This window comes from Tasmannia lanceolata, unplaced genomic scaffold, assembly GCF_043159265.1.
Source record: "Tasmannia lanceolata isolate RefF3 unplaced genomic scaffold, GAP_Taslan_0.1 ptg000013l, whole genome shotgun sequence".
NCBI classification, from domain to species: domain Eukaryota; kingdom Viridiplantae; phylum Streptophyta; class Magnoliopsida; order Canellales; family Winteraceae; genus Tasmannia; species Tasmannia lanceolata.
The window spans coordinates 16,750,847-16,772,365 of NW_027518690.1; the positions used below are offsets into that span (position 1 = coordinate 16,750,847).

Consider the following 21,519-nt stretch of genomic DNA (forward strand, 5'->3'; position numbering starts at 1 on the left):
AATTTGGGAAGTGCGAGGGAAGCAAGTTTCCCTAAATTAGGAAGTGTGTTACCCTAATTTTCTCTATTTTTTTGTTCTTGTCTGATTCTTTGTGATCTCTTGTTCGTTTCTTGCTCAAAACATTTGAACTTTAAAGGACACTAAGGCCATGTTTGGCAACCATGAGAATTATTTTCATGGAATATAATTTTGCCAAGTGATGAGAAAGGGGTAGAAAGAGCGGAGGGAGGAGAGAATTTATAGGGCATGAGTGAGGAGATGATGCTAAGTGGCTGAAAAATAGGGAAAAGAAAAACAATATTTTGAGTAGAGTTTTTCTTTCCCTATTTTTCAGTCACTTCTCACCCCTTCCTCACTTATGCCCTCTCAAATTTATCCCTCTCCCACCCTCCTTGCCTCTCTCCTACCACTGGAAAAACAAATATTTTATGAAAAAAATCATGACAGTCAAACATGGTCTAAATGGATTTGCATGTATTGGATTCGAATTGCTTGAGTTAGTTTGAAACTGGAATTTACTTGTTTTTAAAATTTGTCATTTTTTTCAATTATTCCAGGCTTCCCCATCGCTTCACGCTTCCGACTCACTGCCTTCCCAAGAGCCTTCGCCTCCCGCTTTCGCTTCCCACACTGGCAACTATGGTTTAGGATAGGTATTATTATTATTAAAAGGGAAGGCTAGTTCGTTTATATTTTTGACATAAAAATGTGTGCAACCGTACTTTTATATCAATGTGACTAATCTACAAGTAGATTAGTCCTTTCATAAATACACATGCAAAAAAATAAAAAAACAACTGCATGCAAGGGTTCATGGTTTTAAATTTCCACCGAAACCGAAACGAAACGAGCGAAATGCTTCTATTTTTATCCCCACCGAAATGCTTCTATTTTTATCCCCACCGAAATGCATACCGGAAAAGAAACCCATACCGAAACCAAAACCGTAAGTGTATTAGTGGTATACTATATCAGCATGTTTTACATAATTATATTTATATTAATTGCATGTGAAATGTGGTGTATGTATTAAATAAGAATATTTATATGAATTACATGTGAAATGTAGTATGTACTGAATTATCAAACATGCGCGGGCCGGCAATGGATGCAATTAGGTGTTTGATGTTGTAAAACCATTATGGATGGTTGTCTTGCTTATGTGATAGTTCCAAAGTGTGTATTTGTGCTTATTCTAGCATTTCCTGAAGTTTCATCTTAAAATGCTATCATTTGAATACGTTCCATGATTCTACAGGATTTCAACCAAAATTTTCAACTGAAACTAAAATATATCTGCTTCAGTGAGATGACCAAAATCGGAATTTAAAACCTTGCCTCACTCATGGTCCTATGCACGCTCGTATTTGAACTAAACACACACCTGGAACAAATATAGACATCTTCCAGCCATGCACGCGGACACACAAGCATCCATGCACACACCCGCACAATGATTACTTTTTTTTTTAATAGCAACTCACACAATGACTACTTAACCATGAATTCAAAAAGAAAAGTGCATTACATATAAATAGGTGCTAAACAAACAGCAATAAAAGAATAAAAAATGCAAATACAATGACCTCGGCACCTATAATCGGCTCTTCCTGGAAACATAATTGTATGGATACTGAAAAAAAAAATGGAGAAATTACAAGTATTAAATAGAAAACTCAAAACAACATAGGTCTAGCATATGCAACTTGCATCTTGCCCAAAACATGGAAGTCCTCTAAAAAATAAAACAATTGAATCAATACAACGAAAATGAGTACCCTCAAAAATGCTCCAAAACACTCAAACCGGCTTTGGTACATCAAACAAAGCTTCAACCTGAGTCAACTTTTCCTCTTAAAAGAAAAAAATAGTACATTCCGATCCAGAATGCACTGAAACTCCTCGTTTATAGCTTCAAAATGTTGTATAATGGGAAGAAAATGGAAAAGGGCTCTAAAATATCATGCATGTAGGTGCACTCCGGATGAGTAAATGCACCTCATCCCATACTATCAATATAAACCATAGTTATCGTCAACATGAAACTGTATGCATTTCACAGCAGATGAGTCCTAGTCAGTCTTAATCCAGAAAAAATAAGCTTGGTTTTTATGTGGACGAGAAGCAATTTTGAATCCAAACAACATACATATTATGTTATGGACTTAAAGACCGATAGGAATAGGACAATACATAAATTTTTTTATAAAGGACAATACATAAAATTATCGTCCAAGATTTTAATTCCTGAAGTAGATTTGAAACAAAGGGAAAGATGAATCAAGGAAGCTACTTCATATAAAACTGGCTTACTGAGTCAATTAGTTTATCTTGACCTTTATTTAATGTTTCCACATATCAAAACTAATATAAATGACACATCCACAAGACAGGCATTATAAACAAAATCAAAATTTCTAAAAAGTGAATAATTTTCACATAGGCATAAAGTAAAGAAAAAGGAGAGCACTTTTTCAAACCAAGTTATTAAGCAAAACAGAATCATACAGCTATGCGTTGCTGATTTAGGCCACCCTCAGCATGGATCAATATATAGCCAGTTGTTTCATTCTCTGGAGGAAGATCTGCCACAATACTTCAAGAAGTTACTAGACAACTAAGAAAAATTGAAATAAGCAATTTGAAGGAGATCGGAAAAACAAAAAAGAAACCTCATAAAAAAAACATAGAATGTAAATACAATCAAGCCAAGCATAACCGGCATTCAACTTACGCAAAAAAGAGTATTAATACTTATCATAACAAACAAATAAACAAATAGAGTAGTAACATAATGAAGGCATCAAATATAAAATTTTTAAATCAAACAATTAATCTACGGAAGCTTTTAAAATAACGACAAGTGCAAGTCAATGGCAACCAATTCAAAGTGAATATAGATTGAAGCATTGGGGATATTAAGCTTTTTGGTATAACTTTGCCTCATAGGCGAGAGCAAAAAGTGCATGACTAGATTATTCATGTAGCATTTCATGTTGAATGCAAACAAAATTAGCGTAGGTATCAAATACAAAATTTAAAAATCAAACAGTTAATCTAAGTAAGTTTTTAAAATAACGACAAGTGCAAGTCAATGGCAACCAATTCAAAGTGAATATAGATTGAAGCATTGGGGATATTGAGCTTTTATGGTATAACTTTGCCTACCACTCAAAAAAAAAATGGTATAACTTTGCCTCATAGGCGAGAGCAAAAAGTGCACGACTAGATTATGCATTTAGCATTTCATGTTGCATGCCAATGAAATTAGTGTTTTGCCTTTCAAAATAGCAATAGAATCCGTGCAAGAGGCCAAAGCAGTATTATTCATGCTGTTTTTTGGCAGGAAAGATACAGGGAAATTCTAAGGTTGGATTTATCCTAAGATGAACAAGGTAGTAGGTCGAGTGTTTCTTTAGGCACAGAATACAGCAAGAACTTAGTTAAGCAGGGGAGGGTGGGGGGGTGGGGGGGTGTTTCCCTGAGGATAGCATCCAAGGAAATTATGTGGATTTTTATGCTAACAAAGGTAGAGAATCAAAGCTTTCAATGTGGAGAGCTAGGCTTCAAGAATATGTTCTTAGAGTCCAATCGTGGACTTATCATAGCATTATTCTGTGTTGATGGAGGCAATCATGACTAATGTCAGTTATTAGCAACATTCTTATAAACTTATAATTAAGTTAAATTGGATTTTACATTAATAAAGTTTGGGAGATTGTGGGGTTTCCTCGTCCCCATACGAAATCCATTTCTCCTATTCTTCAGTTTTTCTCTATTTCTTCTCCTCTCCTCTCATAAACCTTAACCCTAGATTTCTACTTGGTATCAGAGCATGAAACTGATCAAGACTTTGGGCTTTTTTCCCCTTTTTGCTCCTGGGTTATATTGAAATTGGACAAGGGAGTTTTTGCTGATGGAGATCTGTCAGTACGAACACGTGCATTCAATTCAACCTAAAGGTCAGATCTATCCATACAAACAAATCCAAACAACTTCATCCAAATTTGGAATGGATAGCTTAAGTTCTACAATTCCAGTTGTGATTTTTTAAGAAAAATAAAACAAACCATATCTGAAGAAATTGATTATGATTTGTCTGAAGGATGTTTGGTCTTGCAATGTGCTCTCTATCCCTATTTCATCATCCCATTGATTTCCTATTATGGTTAGATACTTTCTACATCAATAAATCAGCAGTATGTCTGATAGTAGTGTTGTTGGTGAGTTTATTCGCTATCTCCAGTTTGGAGACTGTTCCTTACATGGGTAATCATGGTGATAACAACATGGACCTACTGATTACCATCGTAAAGGCCACAATCAGAATGACCATCTCAGTTCCTCAATGCAGATGTCTATTAATAATGATTGCCACAAACAATTACAACCTGAAATAGACAAGTGAACAAAAGCATATGATTTTTTTTTAAATGGACCTACTGATTACCATCGTAAAGGATTGTCACAAGTTGAATCATTCAAAAAAGATTGTCACAAGTTGGATACAGAAATGGAACTGAATGGAAAATATGTTCCAAAAAGAAGAGTGCAACACAAAGTGGAAAAAATATTTCAAACCCTCCAGTCTAGAACAACATACCAAGAATGAAAGCGTGATGGAAGCCATAATAGAAGAAATGAGTTCTGTTTAAAATGATATGTGGAAGATTATATCTAGGCCTCCAAACAAGAATGTTGTTAGATGCAAGTCTAAGCTTAAAAAAAGGCAGATGCAAGGCTAGTTTTGTTGCAGAAGGGTATAAGGAGTAATCAAGGTTGAAATTTCAGTTTCGGTGGAAATTTTGGTGTAAATCTTATAATTTCGGCCAAAATTTTTAAATTTCGGTTTTGGTTTTAAATTTTGGTTCCTACCTTCGGATTTCGGTCGAAATTTAAAACCATGGGAGTAATATGAGTTGGAATATGAAGGCTTCCAATCAGGTGTTGAAGATGAATACAGAGTTAACCTAAACTTTGACTTGTCTTTCAGCTATCATATATAATCTTTCAAATATCGAGTAGCAACTTCCCAAATCCTAATGCAAATCAGCTACAGGTCTATGCCATAAGCTATAGCGAAACAAAGAAAGAACTATGTCTCCTAATGTTCCAACATATATAACACCAGCATAAATAATTAAATATGATGATTTGCAACAAAACTTGCATCTTGCAGCCAATAAACATTTAAATCATAATCTGAGTTACAATACAATGTACTTGCTGGTGGAAATTTAAAAAATTTAATTGCCGCTCTTAAATTGAACCAGAAATTCCTAAAATTTGACATTGTATTGCAAGTTGGTAAAAAGACTAGTTGTGAAGGAATGCCTATTAAGAGCTCAAGAAAATGATATCTCCAGCTGTAGCTTGAATATACAACAATGTAAGTCATTAACCACGTAGCATGCCATTTTTCTTGAACTAGCCTGAACCTCTATAACTTGGACAGGATACGTATGTCCGTGTTGGACACTAATTCAGAGCGCCCGAGTAAGCGGGAGCATATTTGGGTGCACAAGCAGAGTGGGAGTGCTAATATAATTCAAGCAGCGGCACCTAAAGTAGGTTCTAAAGAGGAAGCAAGATCTTGGAACAGGAATGCACCAAAGCTAGAACTTTCCTACAAATATCAGATAGGGAGACCATAAGACATCAGATATACAAAGATTCCATACCTATTTATATCATATGCATATATAAAGAGACAATGACAAGGAAGAAAGAGGAGACACAGATTGGGTGTCCTTCAAGGAGCATGAGTCTTTTCAAATACTATGGAGTATGGACTATGGACTATGGAGAGTATTATCGGTTGAAGTAAGGGGCTTAGATATTGGAATAAAAAGTAACTCAACTAGGGAAGTTCAAATCAGAGGCGGAGAATTATTTGGTGCAAGTATTGTGGTTATCCATCCAGATGGCTAACAGCCATCTCGCAGAACATAAGATTCAATAATCATAAGGCAAACAGGAAAGGGGACGGGTCAGAAATGTGTCCATGGAGAAATGCTTAAAAAGGTAAAGCGGAGATTATCTCAAGAAGGTCCAGTATTAGAGCGGTGATAAAGGAGGAGGTGGTGGTTGTTATTAGAAAGTCTAGTCCCTTTGACTGGAGGAAAGGTTGGAAGGGCCCAATGGTGATAGAAGAGTCCACGCTATCACGTAGGTAGGGGCCAATGGTGATTGGGTCATAGAAGCCGGAAACATTTAGATTGGGTCATAGAAGCCGGAAACGTCATAGGAAAGTGGAAATGCGTTTTCGAAATAGAAAACGAAACGCCTATTAAAAATAGAGGAAACGCTTCGGAAATGCATGGTAAACGCGCGGGAAACGTTCGATAAACTCATGTGAAACACTGAGAAACGTTTTAGAAAAGTGTGGTAAACGCGTGGGAAACGTTTGGGAAACACATGGAAAACACACAAGAAACATTCGGGAAATGCGTAGGAAACGTTTCACTCATATTTCCCTTGTGTTTTCACACCTTCTTGGCATCTTCCACCTTCCTAGCTACAATCAAATACATGAATCTTTCACTCGTGTTTCAGTCTCGTATTACCGAAGTTACCCTCGTGTTTCACAAACATTTAATGCGCGCTTCACAAATGTTTCCCTTGAGTTTCCCAATACATTTCTTAATGCGTTTCCCAATACGTTTCTCTATCATTTCCCGTTTCCTCTTTAATTTTCTCCACGCACTTCATGATTCCGTTTCATGTTTTGCTTCCCGTATCTGTTTCCCGACCTGGTAACTATTTGTGTAAAGGGATGGCATAGAGCAGTGATAGAGGAGGGGGAAGTTGTTATAAGAAACTCTAGTCTCTTTGATGGGAGGGAAGGTTGGAAAGGGCCCGATGGTGATAGAGGGGTCAAGGCTATCACGCATTGTTAGGGGCCAATGGTGATAGGGAGGACAAGGTGGTCTATCTTTGAGCAGCACAATTAATTTGGGTAAACATGTGGCAACCTCATGATCTTCCCATGACCAAGAGAATTTCCCTCAATTTGTTTATAGGAGACATTTCTGAAGAAAAAGAAAAGTGTCTTCCTTGAGAGCAGCAAACTCCTCCACAGGTTCAGTTACTTAGTTTCTTACATGTCCTACTTTTCTATTAATGAAATCCTAAATATCATTTATATAGTTATACATACATGTAACAGCCGAAAACTACTTGACCGTTATAATTAGTTAGGATAATACCAAATGGGGAAGCTTTATTCAAGATAAATCAGGGCTTACCTGAAATTCCACTGTTACGGCGCTCAGCACATGGCTTCCATGAGGTAGTCGCAGAGTACGGGTTCTCCCAAAGGGAAGGCGGCTCTTTCCCCTATAAATATAATCAAATAAAAAAAGAAGTTAAAGCAAAAATAAGATTCAAGAGGAGCAATCAAATCAACGAAAAACCATCAAGCTAATTTATTGTGATAAGAAATAATTAATAGGATCCCTCATGAAGAACTTACACGTGGACAACGAAGAACAATTCCATCTTTGCTGCATAAGTACGGTGCATTCTACAATAAAATAAATGAAAATGAGTCATTGTAAATGAAATGAAAGAAAAAATATAGGCATTAATTATAAAGTAATGTGTGGCATCCCAATAGTTTCATCTTCCTCGGCATTGGCATTGGCTACTAAATAAAGCAAGAACAAACAAGAAGAAGAGTTCAGTTTACCAGGAACAAAAAATTGTGAACCAATGAATTGGGCAACAAATCGAGGATACTTTTTACACTACTTTACCCAACCATTTTTCTACAGAAAGATGAACTGCAAGTACAAAATAACCCGAAGTAAATTTTTTTAAACAGGAATTTATCTAGGACATAGGCCGGACCTTTAGATTTTATCAGTAACAATGAAAAATAAAACAAAATAAGAGTAAATCAAAGCTAGCTTACAAAAAATACCATAAGAAAAAAAAAATAGTATCTCTAGGGAGCGCCTCCCAATGGCAAAAGCAATTGTTAGATTTAGAGTGACAAGCATAATTGGCTAGAGAATCAGTAATGCAATTAGCCTCTTTGAACTGGTGGGAAACCGAAGAACCTTTAGTCAATAGGATCCATCAGTCACAAAGTAGACTCATGACGCTTAACGACTGCACTTGTTGGCTCCGCGCACCTTTGGTACTTCAGTACGGCGAGCAGTTAGATAGTGACTTCTTGAAATAAGACTCAAGGGCGGTGGGCCCTATTAGTAAGGCGAGGAATAGCATAATATAGACCAAGGTGGGTTTCATCTACCTTGGATAACATAATAAAAACTTGGCTGTCGGATTCAATGAATTTCCTCTCTTACATTACAAAGCTTAGTAGGATATGGAGGTTCAACCATAGGACAATCTACGATGCATAATATCTTAAGAGCAAAGAGCATATATCAATCCCAAGAAACTGAGAACTATACTAGTTAGTAGTTTCCAACAATGAGATAGATCACAGGACGAATGCTTCTAACTTAAGATCCATCTAACCACTATCCAATGTGACAATACTAGGGATCTCCAAACCTATCTTTCACGAATGGATGAGACACTATGAGATACTGTCATTTCTATCCATGAGACACCATGTTGTTTTGTAATGACAATGACTAATGTTAGTTGGGAGCAGGGAAAACTAATGAAGATAGACCCCTGAGCTGAAGATCCTTAAAAATATGGGGAAGTATGGTAATAGGTGACTAGTGTCTTTAGAATCTTTACTGGTCTATCCTCATTAGTTTCCCTTACTCCCAACTAACACTAGTCATTGGCATTACAAAACAACACAAGAGCTGTGTTAGAAAATCCAAACAATGTAATATGTTCAAAAGGAATACAGAATGAAGCAAAAACTGGAATTAAAAAAAAAAAACTAATGTTTCAAAACTCGGACTCAGACGAGGACTCAGCCAACGTAAAAGGGAGACGACTTGGGCAAGTAATTGATTAACGTGGTCAATTTTTCATTACTTCAAGCATGGCAAAGAAATTTTGATTCACCTAGTAGGGAGAATGGCCAATGTAAAAGGTAGCCGACCCAGGCGAGTCAACGATTGACCCGGGGGGTTTTTAGACAGCAGAAAAAATGACCTAAGTGTGAAAAAAGACAACACCCACACTCTGCTCCATTGACAAGACTCCTCAAACTAATAGCACTAAACTTTTGTCAGCACAAGAGATGAATCTAGAGATTTCTCCTTCAAATCCTCCATTCATGAAAATGAAAACAATGGGAGAGAAGAACTGAACACTGTTCCAAAAACATCAAAGCCATAAAACCCCAACCCTTTTAAAAATAAAAAAAATCAATACATCTGCATTGATTGTTATAATAGATATCATATGATTCATAAACTAAAAGATTTTTCAACTCAAAAAATCCCAGAATACCCAGTCCAAATCCCTATGTGCCCCTATTAATAGAGAAAATTAAAGCACCTAAATTCAACAATTTTGCCCAATGAGCTAGACAGTTTAACTGTTTAAGGACCCCTACATTCAACATGACAATTTGTTCAAAAATCAGGAGAAAATTCAAGTAAATTAAATACGAGAAATAAAAGGGGAAAAGAAAGAGAAGAACTTACAAGGCGATTCCAAATTTTGGGAATAGAGATGAGTAGAGCAAAGAAGATAATGGAGAGAAATACGAGGAAGAACTTATATGAAACATCATTGGAATGAGAAGTAGAAACCCTAATATCATCCTTAAAGAAGAAAGATAAGGGCCAAATAGAAACCCTAACTCTGCCTCTGAAAGAATGGCGATCATGTTCATCAGTCTCATCTTCTCCAACTAATGGCAACACTTCTTCATCTCGTTTCACAGGTGAAGACGAAGCCCTGCTCCCAATCGAACTGGAATATCTAAGCTCCGCCATTGAATCCTTTTGACGTGAAGTACATCAGCGACTCCGCATTCATTGATACACTGTTGCTGGGTGTCCCAAGTAATCAAAGGGGCCGGATATATCACTTCAAGATCGTAAACATACATAACATGGCTCTCATTCTCGCCTAAAGAATCGGGCGGAAACAGAGTGATGAGAAACTCTAGAAACGGTTATTTTTCGCTTCAATGAATCCATTTTATGAGAAATTATATGATGCCCGACATTGGAAATATAAAGGGGCGGATGAAGACAAAACCTGCTGCTTTGGTTTTTGAACTAAGGAAAAGTAAAACACAGGCTTTCTCTTGGATTAAAAATCAAGGGAGAGAGAGAATCATCTCTCCGCCCTTTATGTTTTCACGGTCGAGCATCATATAAGTTCTCCTTATTTTATAGTAGAAAAAGTAGCAGAAATTTTGAAAACGGACCTTAGCGGGTCACATAGCAGCCGAACAAGATTTTTGAGATTTTTTTGGCCTTTTGTCATACTCCACCCTAAAAAAGGGAAAATCCCATAAAAGAATAGTTGTCGAACTCGATTCTATTCTAAAAACATAGAAAAATTGATTCTTAGAAAAAAGTTAAGAAACATGACTCTAATTCTAGAAGCATTCTAAAAAATAAGAATTAATTCTAGCATCAAGAATGAAAATCATGAGAATGATTAAAGATAGAAAATAAGTAGGGTGTCAATGACCCGGACAGTCCGATGGACTATCCGAATCAGAAATTAAACGAATAGGACCTTAAGGATCCATGGACACATTTTGGGACCCTATCATAAGATCCGAAATTATTAATGCTCAGATTAATACAACCAACAAAAGCCTGTGGGACAGTACTAATTGTGGTTTTAGTATACTATTTTAAGAAAATACCCTCTATTTTTTAGACTTAAAGTATTATTTTAGGGGTATTTTAGTAAAAATAAGTCATATACATTTTTTTCGAACTATTCCTATTTTTAGTATTTTTTTTTCATTCATCTCTCCTCTTCTCTTCTCAAACTATTGACTGACCCTAGCCCACTGCTTGCCATTGGTGCGGCTCACCCTTGCAGCTAGCGGTCATGTTTGCATATGCCCTCTTTTAAATAATTGTAATTATGTAAAATGTAAGTAGGACCTACTAGGACACTCTGATGGACGTGGATCGTGACTGACACATAGGAACTAGGATCAGAAGAACACTCCGAATCCAAATCTGACCAGGAACAAATTTAAATGGATCCGTTGACAACCCATGAAATAAGAAGGGGGAGATTATTTTTAGGCGTTAAAGCCTAGGATTAAAAACTAATGACGGATTACCGCAAGACAATCATAACCTAAATTTTTAAGGATATAGGCAACAGTGGGAGTGAGAGCAATGTGGGGCCCACTCGATGTTAACGTGAGACCCATCTAGATCAGTTTAGATAGTCCGTTGTGGGCCTACTTTTCATGACATAAAATTAAGACAATCCCAACCATCTGATGGAGGAATATTTTGGTAGGGCGCGACCTCAATAGGGTAACATCACATTCGACTGATCTGAACCGTCCATCTGATAGATAATTCGCTAGATCTCAGCCGCTAAAAAATGCCAATCATGCAATCCTTTTACTTCTTAGTTTTTTATCGTTCATGCTCAACAGCAAAAACAAAAAATTGTTTAATTTATGATTGGTTGATTAACTTAATTATTTGGGGATGATGGATCCAAAGCAATACCTACCAAGTAGACGGGTTTTGATCAACAGACGTTGGGACCCACTGGGCTATAGTGGGTGCGCCCTCTCGCCCACAATACGCACGGCATATATTTACATGTTGTAATATAAAATGTTAATTAGCGAGCGACCGTTGGATCATACAATGAACCCACTTGATGGGTGATTAAGATGAAGCAACAATGAAAAATTATTCCACAGAATATGAAAGAGGAGCTGAGAAGGAATGAGGGGGACCGAGCATGGAGACAGCATGAGATATCCTGGGATCGGGAGAAATGCTGTTACTCAAAAGAATGTCTGGACAAATCTTCCACTCGCTGAGAAGTGATACCAAGGTTTTTGCCTTGTTTTTACGGGTTTTTCAATTTTTATGCTCCCCTCACTCACACTAATAGTCCGTAGAATATTTTTTCATGAGAGGAGTCTTATTCAAATAATTCATTAATGGTGGCACTTCTCTGAAAGAGAGGGGATGCTTGCAGAGAAAACAAACAGACCACTGCTAGCAAAAGGGATTCCCATTTTGTAAAATAAGAAAGGGGATCCAACACCTCCACGGCTCCACAAAAAGCCATTATAGAGCGCTCGAATACCTATGAAACACCCAAAAATATTGTGAAAATGACCAAATCAATTGTTCTTACACGTATGGGAAATCATTTTGAAAGTGTTTTCCAGAAAAAATAGGCCAATGTTTTAATGAATAGACTCGGTAGTTTCGGGGTTTTGCTTGGCATCTGGTTCATGGGAACGATGTTTTTTTCTCTATTTTGGTAATGACAACCCATACCACTACCCTCTAAGGTTGACAGTAAAACACTACTTACCACTATTCTTTGCGGTAATGACAACCCATACCACATTGCCTGTCTCCTCCCTGTTCACTACTTTTTTTAACTAGGGGCCTGGGCAAAAACATCATTTACCTGTTGGCTTACCGATCCCTGTTGGCTACTTACACCACTAATCTACAAGGTAAATACCTGCAAACCAAAGTACCAAACATAGTCTAACATCTAATAGTATGTAATTTTTGCTGTTGAGTATTGAGGGCCAAAAAACTACGCATACAGAGTGCACATTCAGTAGCCAAAAATAAAACACACTTTTTTTATATGATCACATCATTTGTGTATTTTTTGGGCCATATGAGATTGGAAGCTAGGACTATCAAACGAAGGGTTCAGATCAATCAACGGTGGGGCCAATTATGCCTTAAAGATGGTGCCGCATTTTGTTTCAATGCAATGAGGTTGCTCTTCTTTCCACTGTGTTTGCAGTGTGCACACAACAAACATTCGGTGTATACACTATTTCACCCTTGTCAGGGGTCGCGTATCAATCAGTTGGCAGGCCCCAAAAACCACACGCTAGCAATGAACAGTGGAGAACATACACAGATGCTCAGTGTGCACATTACAGATGATTATTTTCTATCACTAACTGCAGTTCACTAAGAAAATCTGATCTTTTACTATCAATTAAGAAGACAACTCAAACAACTCAAAAACAAAAGCAGAGAGAAGTTTCTAAGGTCCTATGAATATTCCAACTAGCAAAAATACTATCCACTTGTGATATAGTGAACAAACTATATGTGAAGTGGTAAAAGCATAGGCAAAAGCTAAACCTAGGAACAAAAACGCTGTGACTGAATGGAAGGAGAGATACCCTTAGTTCATCCTCTGGGCAGCTTCCTTGGCCAACAGTTTCTCCTTGGCCTTGGTTTTGGCTTGGGATTTGGAGCCCATGATCCCACCTCCCCACTTCTTACGGTACTCTTCATACTTGTCGTTGAAATTGGCCTGAAAAGGAAACAAAAGTTAACCAAAGTAAGATGATAGTTAACAGAAAAAAAAGGATGGGTGAACTATGATTTTTGTTTGTCCACCTTGATAGCCTCCAAGATTTTGCTGAATTCCAGCTTATCCTCATTTTTCACTGTGGTCAGACACAGAGCAGTAGCGGTTTTCTTGTGAACGATCTGTAGCAGAAACCAAAGAGGCAAGTCATTGTTTAACACCATTTTTTGGGTCAGAAAATTGAGTTGATGATTAAAAATAATGAAAAGATCCCTTACTGTTCCCAAGCGGGCTTTGCCTTTCACAATGCAGTAAGGAATTTCCATCTTTCTGCACAAAGCAGGAAGCCAGACAACCAGTTCGATTGGATCCACGTCGTGAGCAATGACTACCAATTGGGCTTTGTTCTGTGGAGACGGAAATGGAAATGTGCATTCAATATGGCTCATTTGGAAATGGTTAGGAACAGGAGAAAATGAGTGAAAGTTCAATTTTTTTTCGGAAGATGAAAAGCAAGTAAACAATCCTGCAGCCCACAATCACATAAACACCCGAACTAAGGCCCTGTTTGTTTTGGATATTGAGAACTGATTGTGAGTCCAAAACTGATTATTGGACTCAAATTTACGGCAACTTCTTAAAGACTTAAACTAATGATTTTGCTCTTTCATAATGCTCTTATCAGTTGGGTAAAGATAATTTGGCATCAAGTTATCTATCGTTCATAAATGAAGAAAAAGTTGATGTGTGAAGTAAGAATAGGTGTTATGCGAAGTAAGAAAAGGGTATTATCCACACCTGCTCAATAAGGTACGTAATATGATTGAGCCCATACTTGACAACAATAGGCTTCTTGACCTCAACAGTTTTTCCTTCGGTTTCAGCCTGAGCCCTTTTCAGGAGTCGTTCCTTCTTTGCAGCCCTGTCTTCGGGCCTGTACTTAAGCAGCATCTTAAAAAGGTTTGTTGCTGCAGACACGTTACAGGAAAGACCGTTCTTAGTGTATATATATATATATTCGTACAAAACAAGAACATGCAAAAGACCATCATTAAGGCTGAAGGCCAACCATCACATTGCATTCACAGAACAAAATTAAGTGCATTAAGAACCAATGGCTTCACTGGAAACAAGAAAATAATGACAAATAAATATTACATCCAACAAATATCTGTAGAGGGCCGTAAACACAATATATATAAAACCATAAGCCATCGCCAAAAAAAGTGGCGAGACAAAATTTGTAGTGAAATATCGATATAAGAACAAAGATAAACAAACACAATATATACTATAATATAAAATATGCAATTATGTATGTATAGGAGTGAAACCTGGGTTAAGTTCGTCTGAGCTTTGCTAAAAAAGGGATTCAACCCAGATTTGATATGATTACATGGTAAAAAAAAAAAAATCGACCCAGTGAACCTGAAAACAATCATAATGCCTCCAACTAGGACCTGAACCTCAGAATCCGAGCTCCCAACAATATCTGAGATAGATTATCAAACCCTAAAGGAAAATATAGAGTACAAACCCCAAACCAATACACTTTGTAACAGCAATTGCCATTATGTGGCAACAGAGTGCATGCTAGATATAGTGAGCAGGTTTATCTTATCTACTTTATCCCTGGGTGCAAAACAAACACAATATCGTAGCTAGCCTTTGGGCAAGGATATTGTGCACATTGAAACTGTACATCAATGGCTCGGTAGTTATTTGGTTTTGCACCCAGTGAATATTGAAACTGTACATGTTTTTAGTGAAATGCTGGGATCAAATATTGGCAGACAAAACAACTCCCAAACCAATGCAAGTTCAAATAGCACATATCAGCACAAGTCTCATGTATCAAGTGTTAATTCATTCAAGTGATCAACTAGGCCTCAAAACACTATTAAAGGCTTGATCAATAGGATACCTAAACCTGTACGCTACTAGTTAGATTTAGAGCGTTAGATAGCCTGTTAGAACCTCTTTTTTCCTCACCAATTACTTACCATAAAAACCACATCCTTGTACCTGGAACCGTTTATCCATCATTGCCAATTTTTTTAACCAAAGAATGCCAAGAAACTTTGAATGCTAACTTTCCAAACTGGCTTTTATGTATGTATCTATTTATTAATTTTCCATTCAAAATATTCTATCACCCACCTATTAGCTCGAAATATATAAACCCAACTTCTTTTTCTAAAGCCGAGTGCAAAGTCCTGAAATATCACTGAATATCTAAATCTTCAATGGCTAGGTAGCTATTCCCCGAGGAAGCACGCACTTAACCATTAGGCACCAAATCACTCAGCTGGACTCCAGCACTTTTTTTTGAATGGTATGGACTCCAGCACTTCTCAACGACCAAGCCCACTCAATTTTCTTAATCCTTCCAACAAGTCCTTCAATTGAAGCAATATTCAATTCTGGAGCAACATTCAACCAGGTCTAAGACTGATACAGCTAAGTATTGGCAAAGTGTACAAACCTTTACAAAATTGAGTACCAATCCATTTTTAAAGCAATGTGAGATAAAAACCTTGCACATCAAACCCCATTTATGATGAACAACTCTTACACGCGACTCATTCAACACATGTGAATCGTGCGACTTGGGAATTTTCCTAAAGATCTGTGGACACATTCGTGTGTCAAATGTCGGCACAGTACGAGGTGTCCAACATGGGATCCCCAACGACACGCCCGTATGCGTATTGGCATACAAACATATAAATTACAGATTACTAAGCATGATTTGCAGCAAGATAAATATGTTATTCATTTTAAAAACGAATAAATCTTAGTATTAAACGACTATAAGTCTAAAATAAACATGAGATAGTAAGAGAATAGTGCATTCATGAATCTAATCTAGTTCTCGTTAGTATCCGATAAACATGATACAATGAACATAATATTGGAAAAGGATTTTGTTCGGGTTTTAGGCTTAGTGTAGGCGAGATAACAAATATTAGTAGTTAAAGAAGAGTTACTACAAAAATTAAGAGATAATGATAAAAGAGAAGGTAAACACTTTATTCAATAATAAATAGTACTTGACACAGTACAAAAACGTGTTGACAGACCCACATTAAGTCTCACACTTCTAGCAGTATCTTTACAAATGTCAATATGTCTTGACACACATGTCAATGCGGACACATATATTAGCAATAAATTCAAATTGTAGACTAAATTATAGGAACTTTCCATCGCTCACTCACAATTTATTTGCTTAATCATTGAGATCCTAATGTTCAGTCTAATTGGGACGGAGTGGCTTGTCAGCAACAATAACAAATCCATTGAAAACATGATCTATTGAATCATTTCAATAAGAGGACATATATTATAGATGTTATGTCCTGCAAGAAAGCCTGTGAAAGGACAAAAAGCAGTCATTTCAAGGGATCATTTGAAGGAGTTTAAAGAAATTGATGCAGAAGGCATTTGTCTATGCCAAAAAAAGGTTTCTATTTGCAAAGAAACTTAATGAAAGGTGGTCAAGAGTGGGCTGATCTGTGATGTGGATCCAATGGAAGTGTCCTTGCCAGTGGTTTTTGCAAAAGTAAGGCCTTCAGTTTAGCATTCCTCTCTCTCGTACACACAAATACACACACGCACATGTGTGTGTTTATAGCCCCTTGAGCAAAAGCATTCAAGTTAAGAGACTGCTAATCATTCAAAACAGCTCAGAAGACAGAACATGAAAGCACGAATTTCAGTAAATATCAAAAAAAGTTGAAAGAGGCAAAAATTTACCAGAGCAAAGCTTCCGAACAGTAAATGAAAACACATGCCATCAAAAGATCTTTTCCTTTAATTGATGGAATAATCAAGTTCTGTCTGTATATCACGACTGTATGATGTAAGGAACCCCAAACAGAACAGTTTTTACTTCCTACGTGAAAGATGATTACCTATCCATCTACATGTATACATATATAATACATCTCTCTCTCTCTCTCTCTCTCTCTCTCTCTCTCTCTCTCTCTCTCTTCTCTCTCTCTCTCTATATATATATATATATATATATATATATATATATTTTTTTTATTTTTTTTTAAATTTTATTTTGGATTTATCTCAAAAATCTGTGATTTAACACATCGTTGTAGTTTATATATACTGTTTATATATATATATATATATATATATATATATATATATAGAGAGAGAGAGAGAGAGAGAGATGCAGGTGTGTGCGTGCACACGTGTATTTGTGCATGTGGTGTGACCACAAAAAAGATTCCAAAATAATATTGAACATTAGCTAATCAGTATTCTATTGTTATGAGAGTGGCGATCCCTTCGAAATAAACATAGTTGGTAAACAAATATCACCATCTGCCAACCAAAATCACACCAATGGTGCAGCAATAGAGAACCAGAGAGCATAAAGAAAATTTGCCGGATGAGAAGATATTGGGGCATGTCCAGCACTGTCCTAGGTCATATTGCTAGAGTATAACATCAAATCACAGAATTTAAAAAACTCTGAAGGTTGCCAGTATTTCTCGCATGTTTATCATTCAAAGTAACTTACAGTAGATTATCAGCAAAACAGAACTTCACTACCAGCACATAACATTAGGCCACCCATTCGTGAATGATAGATGCAATCATATTCCTGACTACTTAACCATCAAGCAGAAAATTCTTATTACAAAAGCACTCACCATTACAGACAACTATCAAGCAAGCCACTTATAAAACATTACTAATATTGTAGATCATTGCTCATAATTGCTGATTCTTAGTTATTAAAATCCAACTCCTAACAACTAACAACAACACCATGCTCTCAAAATTTCATGCAGAATATGAGTAAGACATAATAGTAGTAATAGACCCTTTTTAGATTACCAAGATTCTTGTCCAGCGTCTTTGTGAACTGATTCAAGGCCGGTGGGACCTTCAACCGTTGCTTGAGAATTCGCCTCTGCCTTTGAATGCGAACAACTTTCGGCCACTTAACAAATCGGTGCAAATCCCTCTTTGGAGGCAACGCCCCTCCGATTCCAAACTGCTTCGGACGCTTCTCGAACAATGGATTCACCACCTTCTCCTGAAATCCATAACACACCTCAGAGTATAAGAAATAAATCTGGAATCTAGAAATGGAGCACAAAATAATTTCCAATCACAAAAATTCACCGGTTTCTTCTTTGCTGCTGGAACAGGAGCTTTTCCACCTCTTTTTGGGGCCTGAAAATTTAAATCACAAAAACATTAAGCGAAATAAGAAGATAATTGAAACGATGGCAAAACACATGAAATTTTCATCAAAATATCCAGGCTGATTAAAGGCCTGAGAATTAATAAAGAAGAAACTTTTGAATAAAAATATAAACAAAATAGTAAAACATCAAACTTGATCAAGAAAATCTAGCATTTTAACGACGAAATACGAATATAATTGAAACGATGACGAAATACACGAAATTTCATCAAATATCCAGGCTGATAGCCTGAGCATTAATAAATAAGAAACTTTTGAATAAAACTATAAACAAAATAGTAAAACATCAAACTTGATCAAGAAAATCTAGCTTTTTTTTTTTAAATGAAGAAAATCTAGCATTTGAACGAGAAATACAAAGATAATTGAATCGATGGAAAAATACACAAAATTTCATCAAAATATCCAGGCTGATTAAAGGCCTGAGCATTAATAAATAAGGAACTTTTGAATAAAAATATAAACAAAATAGTAAAACATCAAACTTGATAAAGAAAATCTAGCATTTTTTTTTTAAATGAAGAAAATCTAGCATTTTAACGATGAAATACGAAGATAATTGAAAAGATGGCGAAATACACGAAATTTCATCAAAATATCCAGCTGATTAAAGGCCTGAGCATTAATAAAGAAGAAACTTTTGAATAAAAATATAAATATCTGAAATTAAATTCCTCAAAAAGGAAAAATTAACCCATATCAATAAAATAGAAAAACATCAAGTTAATTTTGAATAAAAACATAAATAGAATATAAAAAACATCAAACTTGATCAAGAAAATCTAGCATATTAACAACTCATATTACAACAATTAAACCTCTTAATCGACAGATCTATACTTAAGAGAGAGAGGGAGAGAACAAAAAAGAGATCTCATCAAACTTATGATAAATCAGTTTAAACAAAACGATGAGAAGCAAAAAATACTAAACCCTAATTATTCAAACTGGTTATAAGAACAAATGCACATGAAATTTCTAAAAACTAGGGTTCCCTGCGATCTTATTTGCTAAAGACTAACAATAACTAGGGTTTGTACAATCTATTGAAATGAGAGAAAGGGATTCAGATACCATCTCTGCAGGGAAGGCTTGTTTCGTAGCGGCTCGAATACGAGGGTTTGGAAGAAGCAGAAACCCTAGAAACCAAACTGCGCATCCTCTGAAGACATTATATAGTGGGAATGAATCGGACCCTAATGTAGGGGCATTTTAGTCATTTTAAACGAAAAGGATATGCCAGTCATTTCGTGAAACAGAATGGCATATTACGGGGAATTTTTTTTGGATGGGAAATTAGTATATTAGTAGGTCTGCAACTCGGGTCGGGCGGGTCGGGTCGGGTTTTGGAGAACCCAACCCAAATATCTCGGGTCGGGTTTTTTTTCCGGAAAACCCACGATTCCCAAACCTGGCCCTACCCATGATAAATCTCAGGTCGGGTCGGGTTTTTCCACGTTGATGCAATTTTTTAAGGAAAATTCTTGTTTGGCAAGGCAACTCAACTCATAGAAGCAGAAATTACACTCACATTACACTTGAATCAAACAATGTTGTAATTACAATCAAACAATGCTTAATCAAACACTTGAATCAACTCAACTCATAGAAGGAGAAATTACATTCACATACAATAACAGTGGGTGCGTGGGTTTTCACTTTTAACTTTTAACTAACAATAGAAAAAAATGTACATACTATAACTTATGTAACTCGGGTCGGGTTGGGTAGGGTCGGGCCCCTTCAAACCCGGCTTGACCCGAGATTCATGCGGGCTTTTGAATGCTCAACCCGGCTCGACCCGAAACCCATGAAACCTGAACCCAACCCAGGCTATTTTCGGGTCGGGTTGATGCGGGTCAGGTAAAACCCAGCTTGAGTTGCAGCCCTAGATGTTACGGGGAAATGAACGCATATATCCGGTGTCCGTACCCAAAATGTGACCCGGTCCTGCAGGTCCACCCTGCCTGTAATTTACAGGTCTAGGTCACTAGATTAGTGACCCGTTGAAATTTGACGCGGCCGGTATGGGTCCCATCAAAACTGGCCGGGCAGGGTGGACCCGCGGGTGCGGTGCATAAAAGCCCAAATGATTGAGATTTTATATGGTGAAAGTCCTTATAGTCCTGTATTTTTCAAAAAGTACTGTACGAATAGGGGTGTAAACGGGCCAAGCTTGGCTCGGCTCGTTAAGCTCAAGAGCTCAGCTCGGGCTCGAACCAGGCTCAAGCTCGGGTTATATTAAGGGCAATGATATATTCACACCTCTCATCTTCCCTGGATAGCCCTATCTAGTGTAATTTGATTATTGTTTTTACACTACGGGGAGTGGTCCAAGTAACAAATGGGGTTTCAAAAAAGAAGTGACATATTTTGCCTCCCCCTTTCACTCCTTGGACAACCCTTTTAGTGTGTGTGTGTGTGTGTGTGTGTGTGTACTAGTAAAAAACCCCGTGCGATGCACGGGCTGACAAATAACTGTACGGACCACATCACGGGTTGATCCAAACCGTCCAAGTGATGGAACACAACATAAATAGGTTGTGCCCCAAAAATCATTTCCATATGCTGATCCTAGCCCTCCAATCTATAGAGGTTTCCATAATATGTTGTTCCTCTTAAATCGGATGGTTAAGATCACCCTATAGATTTTTTATTAAAAAAGCATAAAGGAGGAGGGGGTAAGATTGAAATTATTTGGCTTCAATGGGTGTCTTTCTTAAAAAGCATAAAGGAGGGGGTAGGATTGAAAATATGTGTGTTGAATGGGTGCCTTTGTTAAAAAAAGTAAAAAAGAGTGATGAGTAATTCTACAAAAAGTTCTCTTATTTTCTCTTATACTATATAATATACTAGTAAAAAATCTCGTG

At 36.9% G+C, this 21,519-nt stretch overlaps 2 protein-coding genes across 3 annotated transcripts in view; both read right to left on the reverse strand.

Moving 5' to 3' along the window:
- LOC143889896 (protein PECTIC ARABINOGALACTAN SYNTHESIS-RELATED-like) overlaps window positions 1-9,993 on the reverse strand; it is a 37,524-nt gene extending 27,531 nt beyond the window's left edge. Inside the window, exons 1-4 of one of the 2 annotated variants that reach the window (XM_077394291.1) lie at window positions 9,747-9,993; window positions 7,475-7,525; window positions 7,248-7,338; window positions 2,509-2,585 (exon numbers count right to left, since the gene is read on the reverse strand). In XM_077394291.1, the coding sequence (XP_077250406.1) occupies window positions 2,509-2,585; window positions 7,248-7,338; window positions 7,475-7,525; window positions 9,747-9,881 (354 nt within the window). In that variant the 5' untranslated portion in view covers window positions 9,882-9,993. Of the gene's footprint in view, window positions 1-2,508; window positions 2,586-7,247; window positions 7,339-7,474; window positions 7,526-9,587 lie in introns of both variants that reach the window. The other variant, XM_077394290.1, reaches the window with a different exon arrangement.
- A 3,064-nt stretch (window positions 9,994-13,057) lies between these two features.
- Window positions 13,058-19,859, reverse strand: LOC143889897 (large ribosomal subunit protein eL8y-like). Its single transcript, XM_077394292.1, has 7 exons — window positions 19,724-19,859; window positions 18,565-18,615; window positions 18,274-18,475; window positions 14,209-14,378; window positions 13,689-13,817; window positions 13,500-13,592; window positions 13,058-13,413 (listed from the first exon to the last, which is right to left on the reverse strand). The coding sequence occupies exons 1-7, from the start codon at window positions 19,724-19,726 to the stop codon at window positions 13,282-13,284; spliced, it is 780 nt and encodes a 259-aa protein (XP_077250407.1). The 5' UTR covers window positions 19,727-19,859; the 3' UTR covers window positions 13,058-13,281.
- Window positions 19,860-21,519: the final 1,660 nt, after the last annotated feature.

Excerpts from the sequence above, each read along its gene's own strand:
- LOC143889897 (XM_077394292.1), bottom strand. Across the intron at positions 14,379-18,273 it reads GACGCTGGACAAGAATCTTG|CAACAAACCTTTTTAAGATG; the intron begins GTAATCTAAAAA and ends ACGTGTCTGCAG. Across the intron at positions 13,593-13,688 it reads GCAAAGCCCGCTTGGGAACA|ATCGTTCACAAGAAAACCGC; the intron begins GTAAGGGATCTT and ends TTTCTGCTACAG.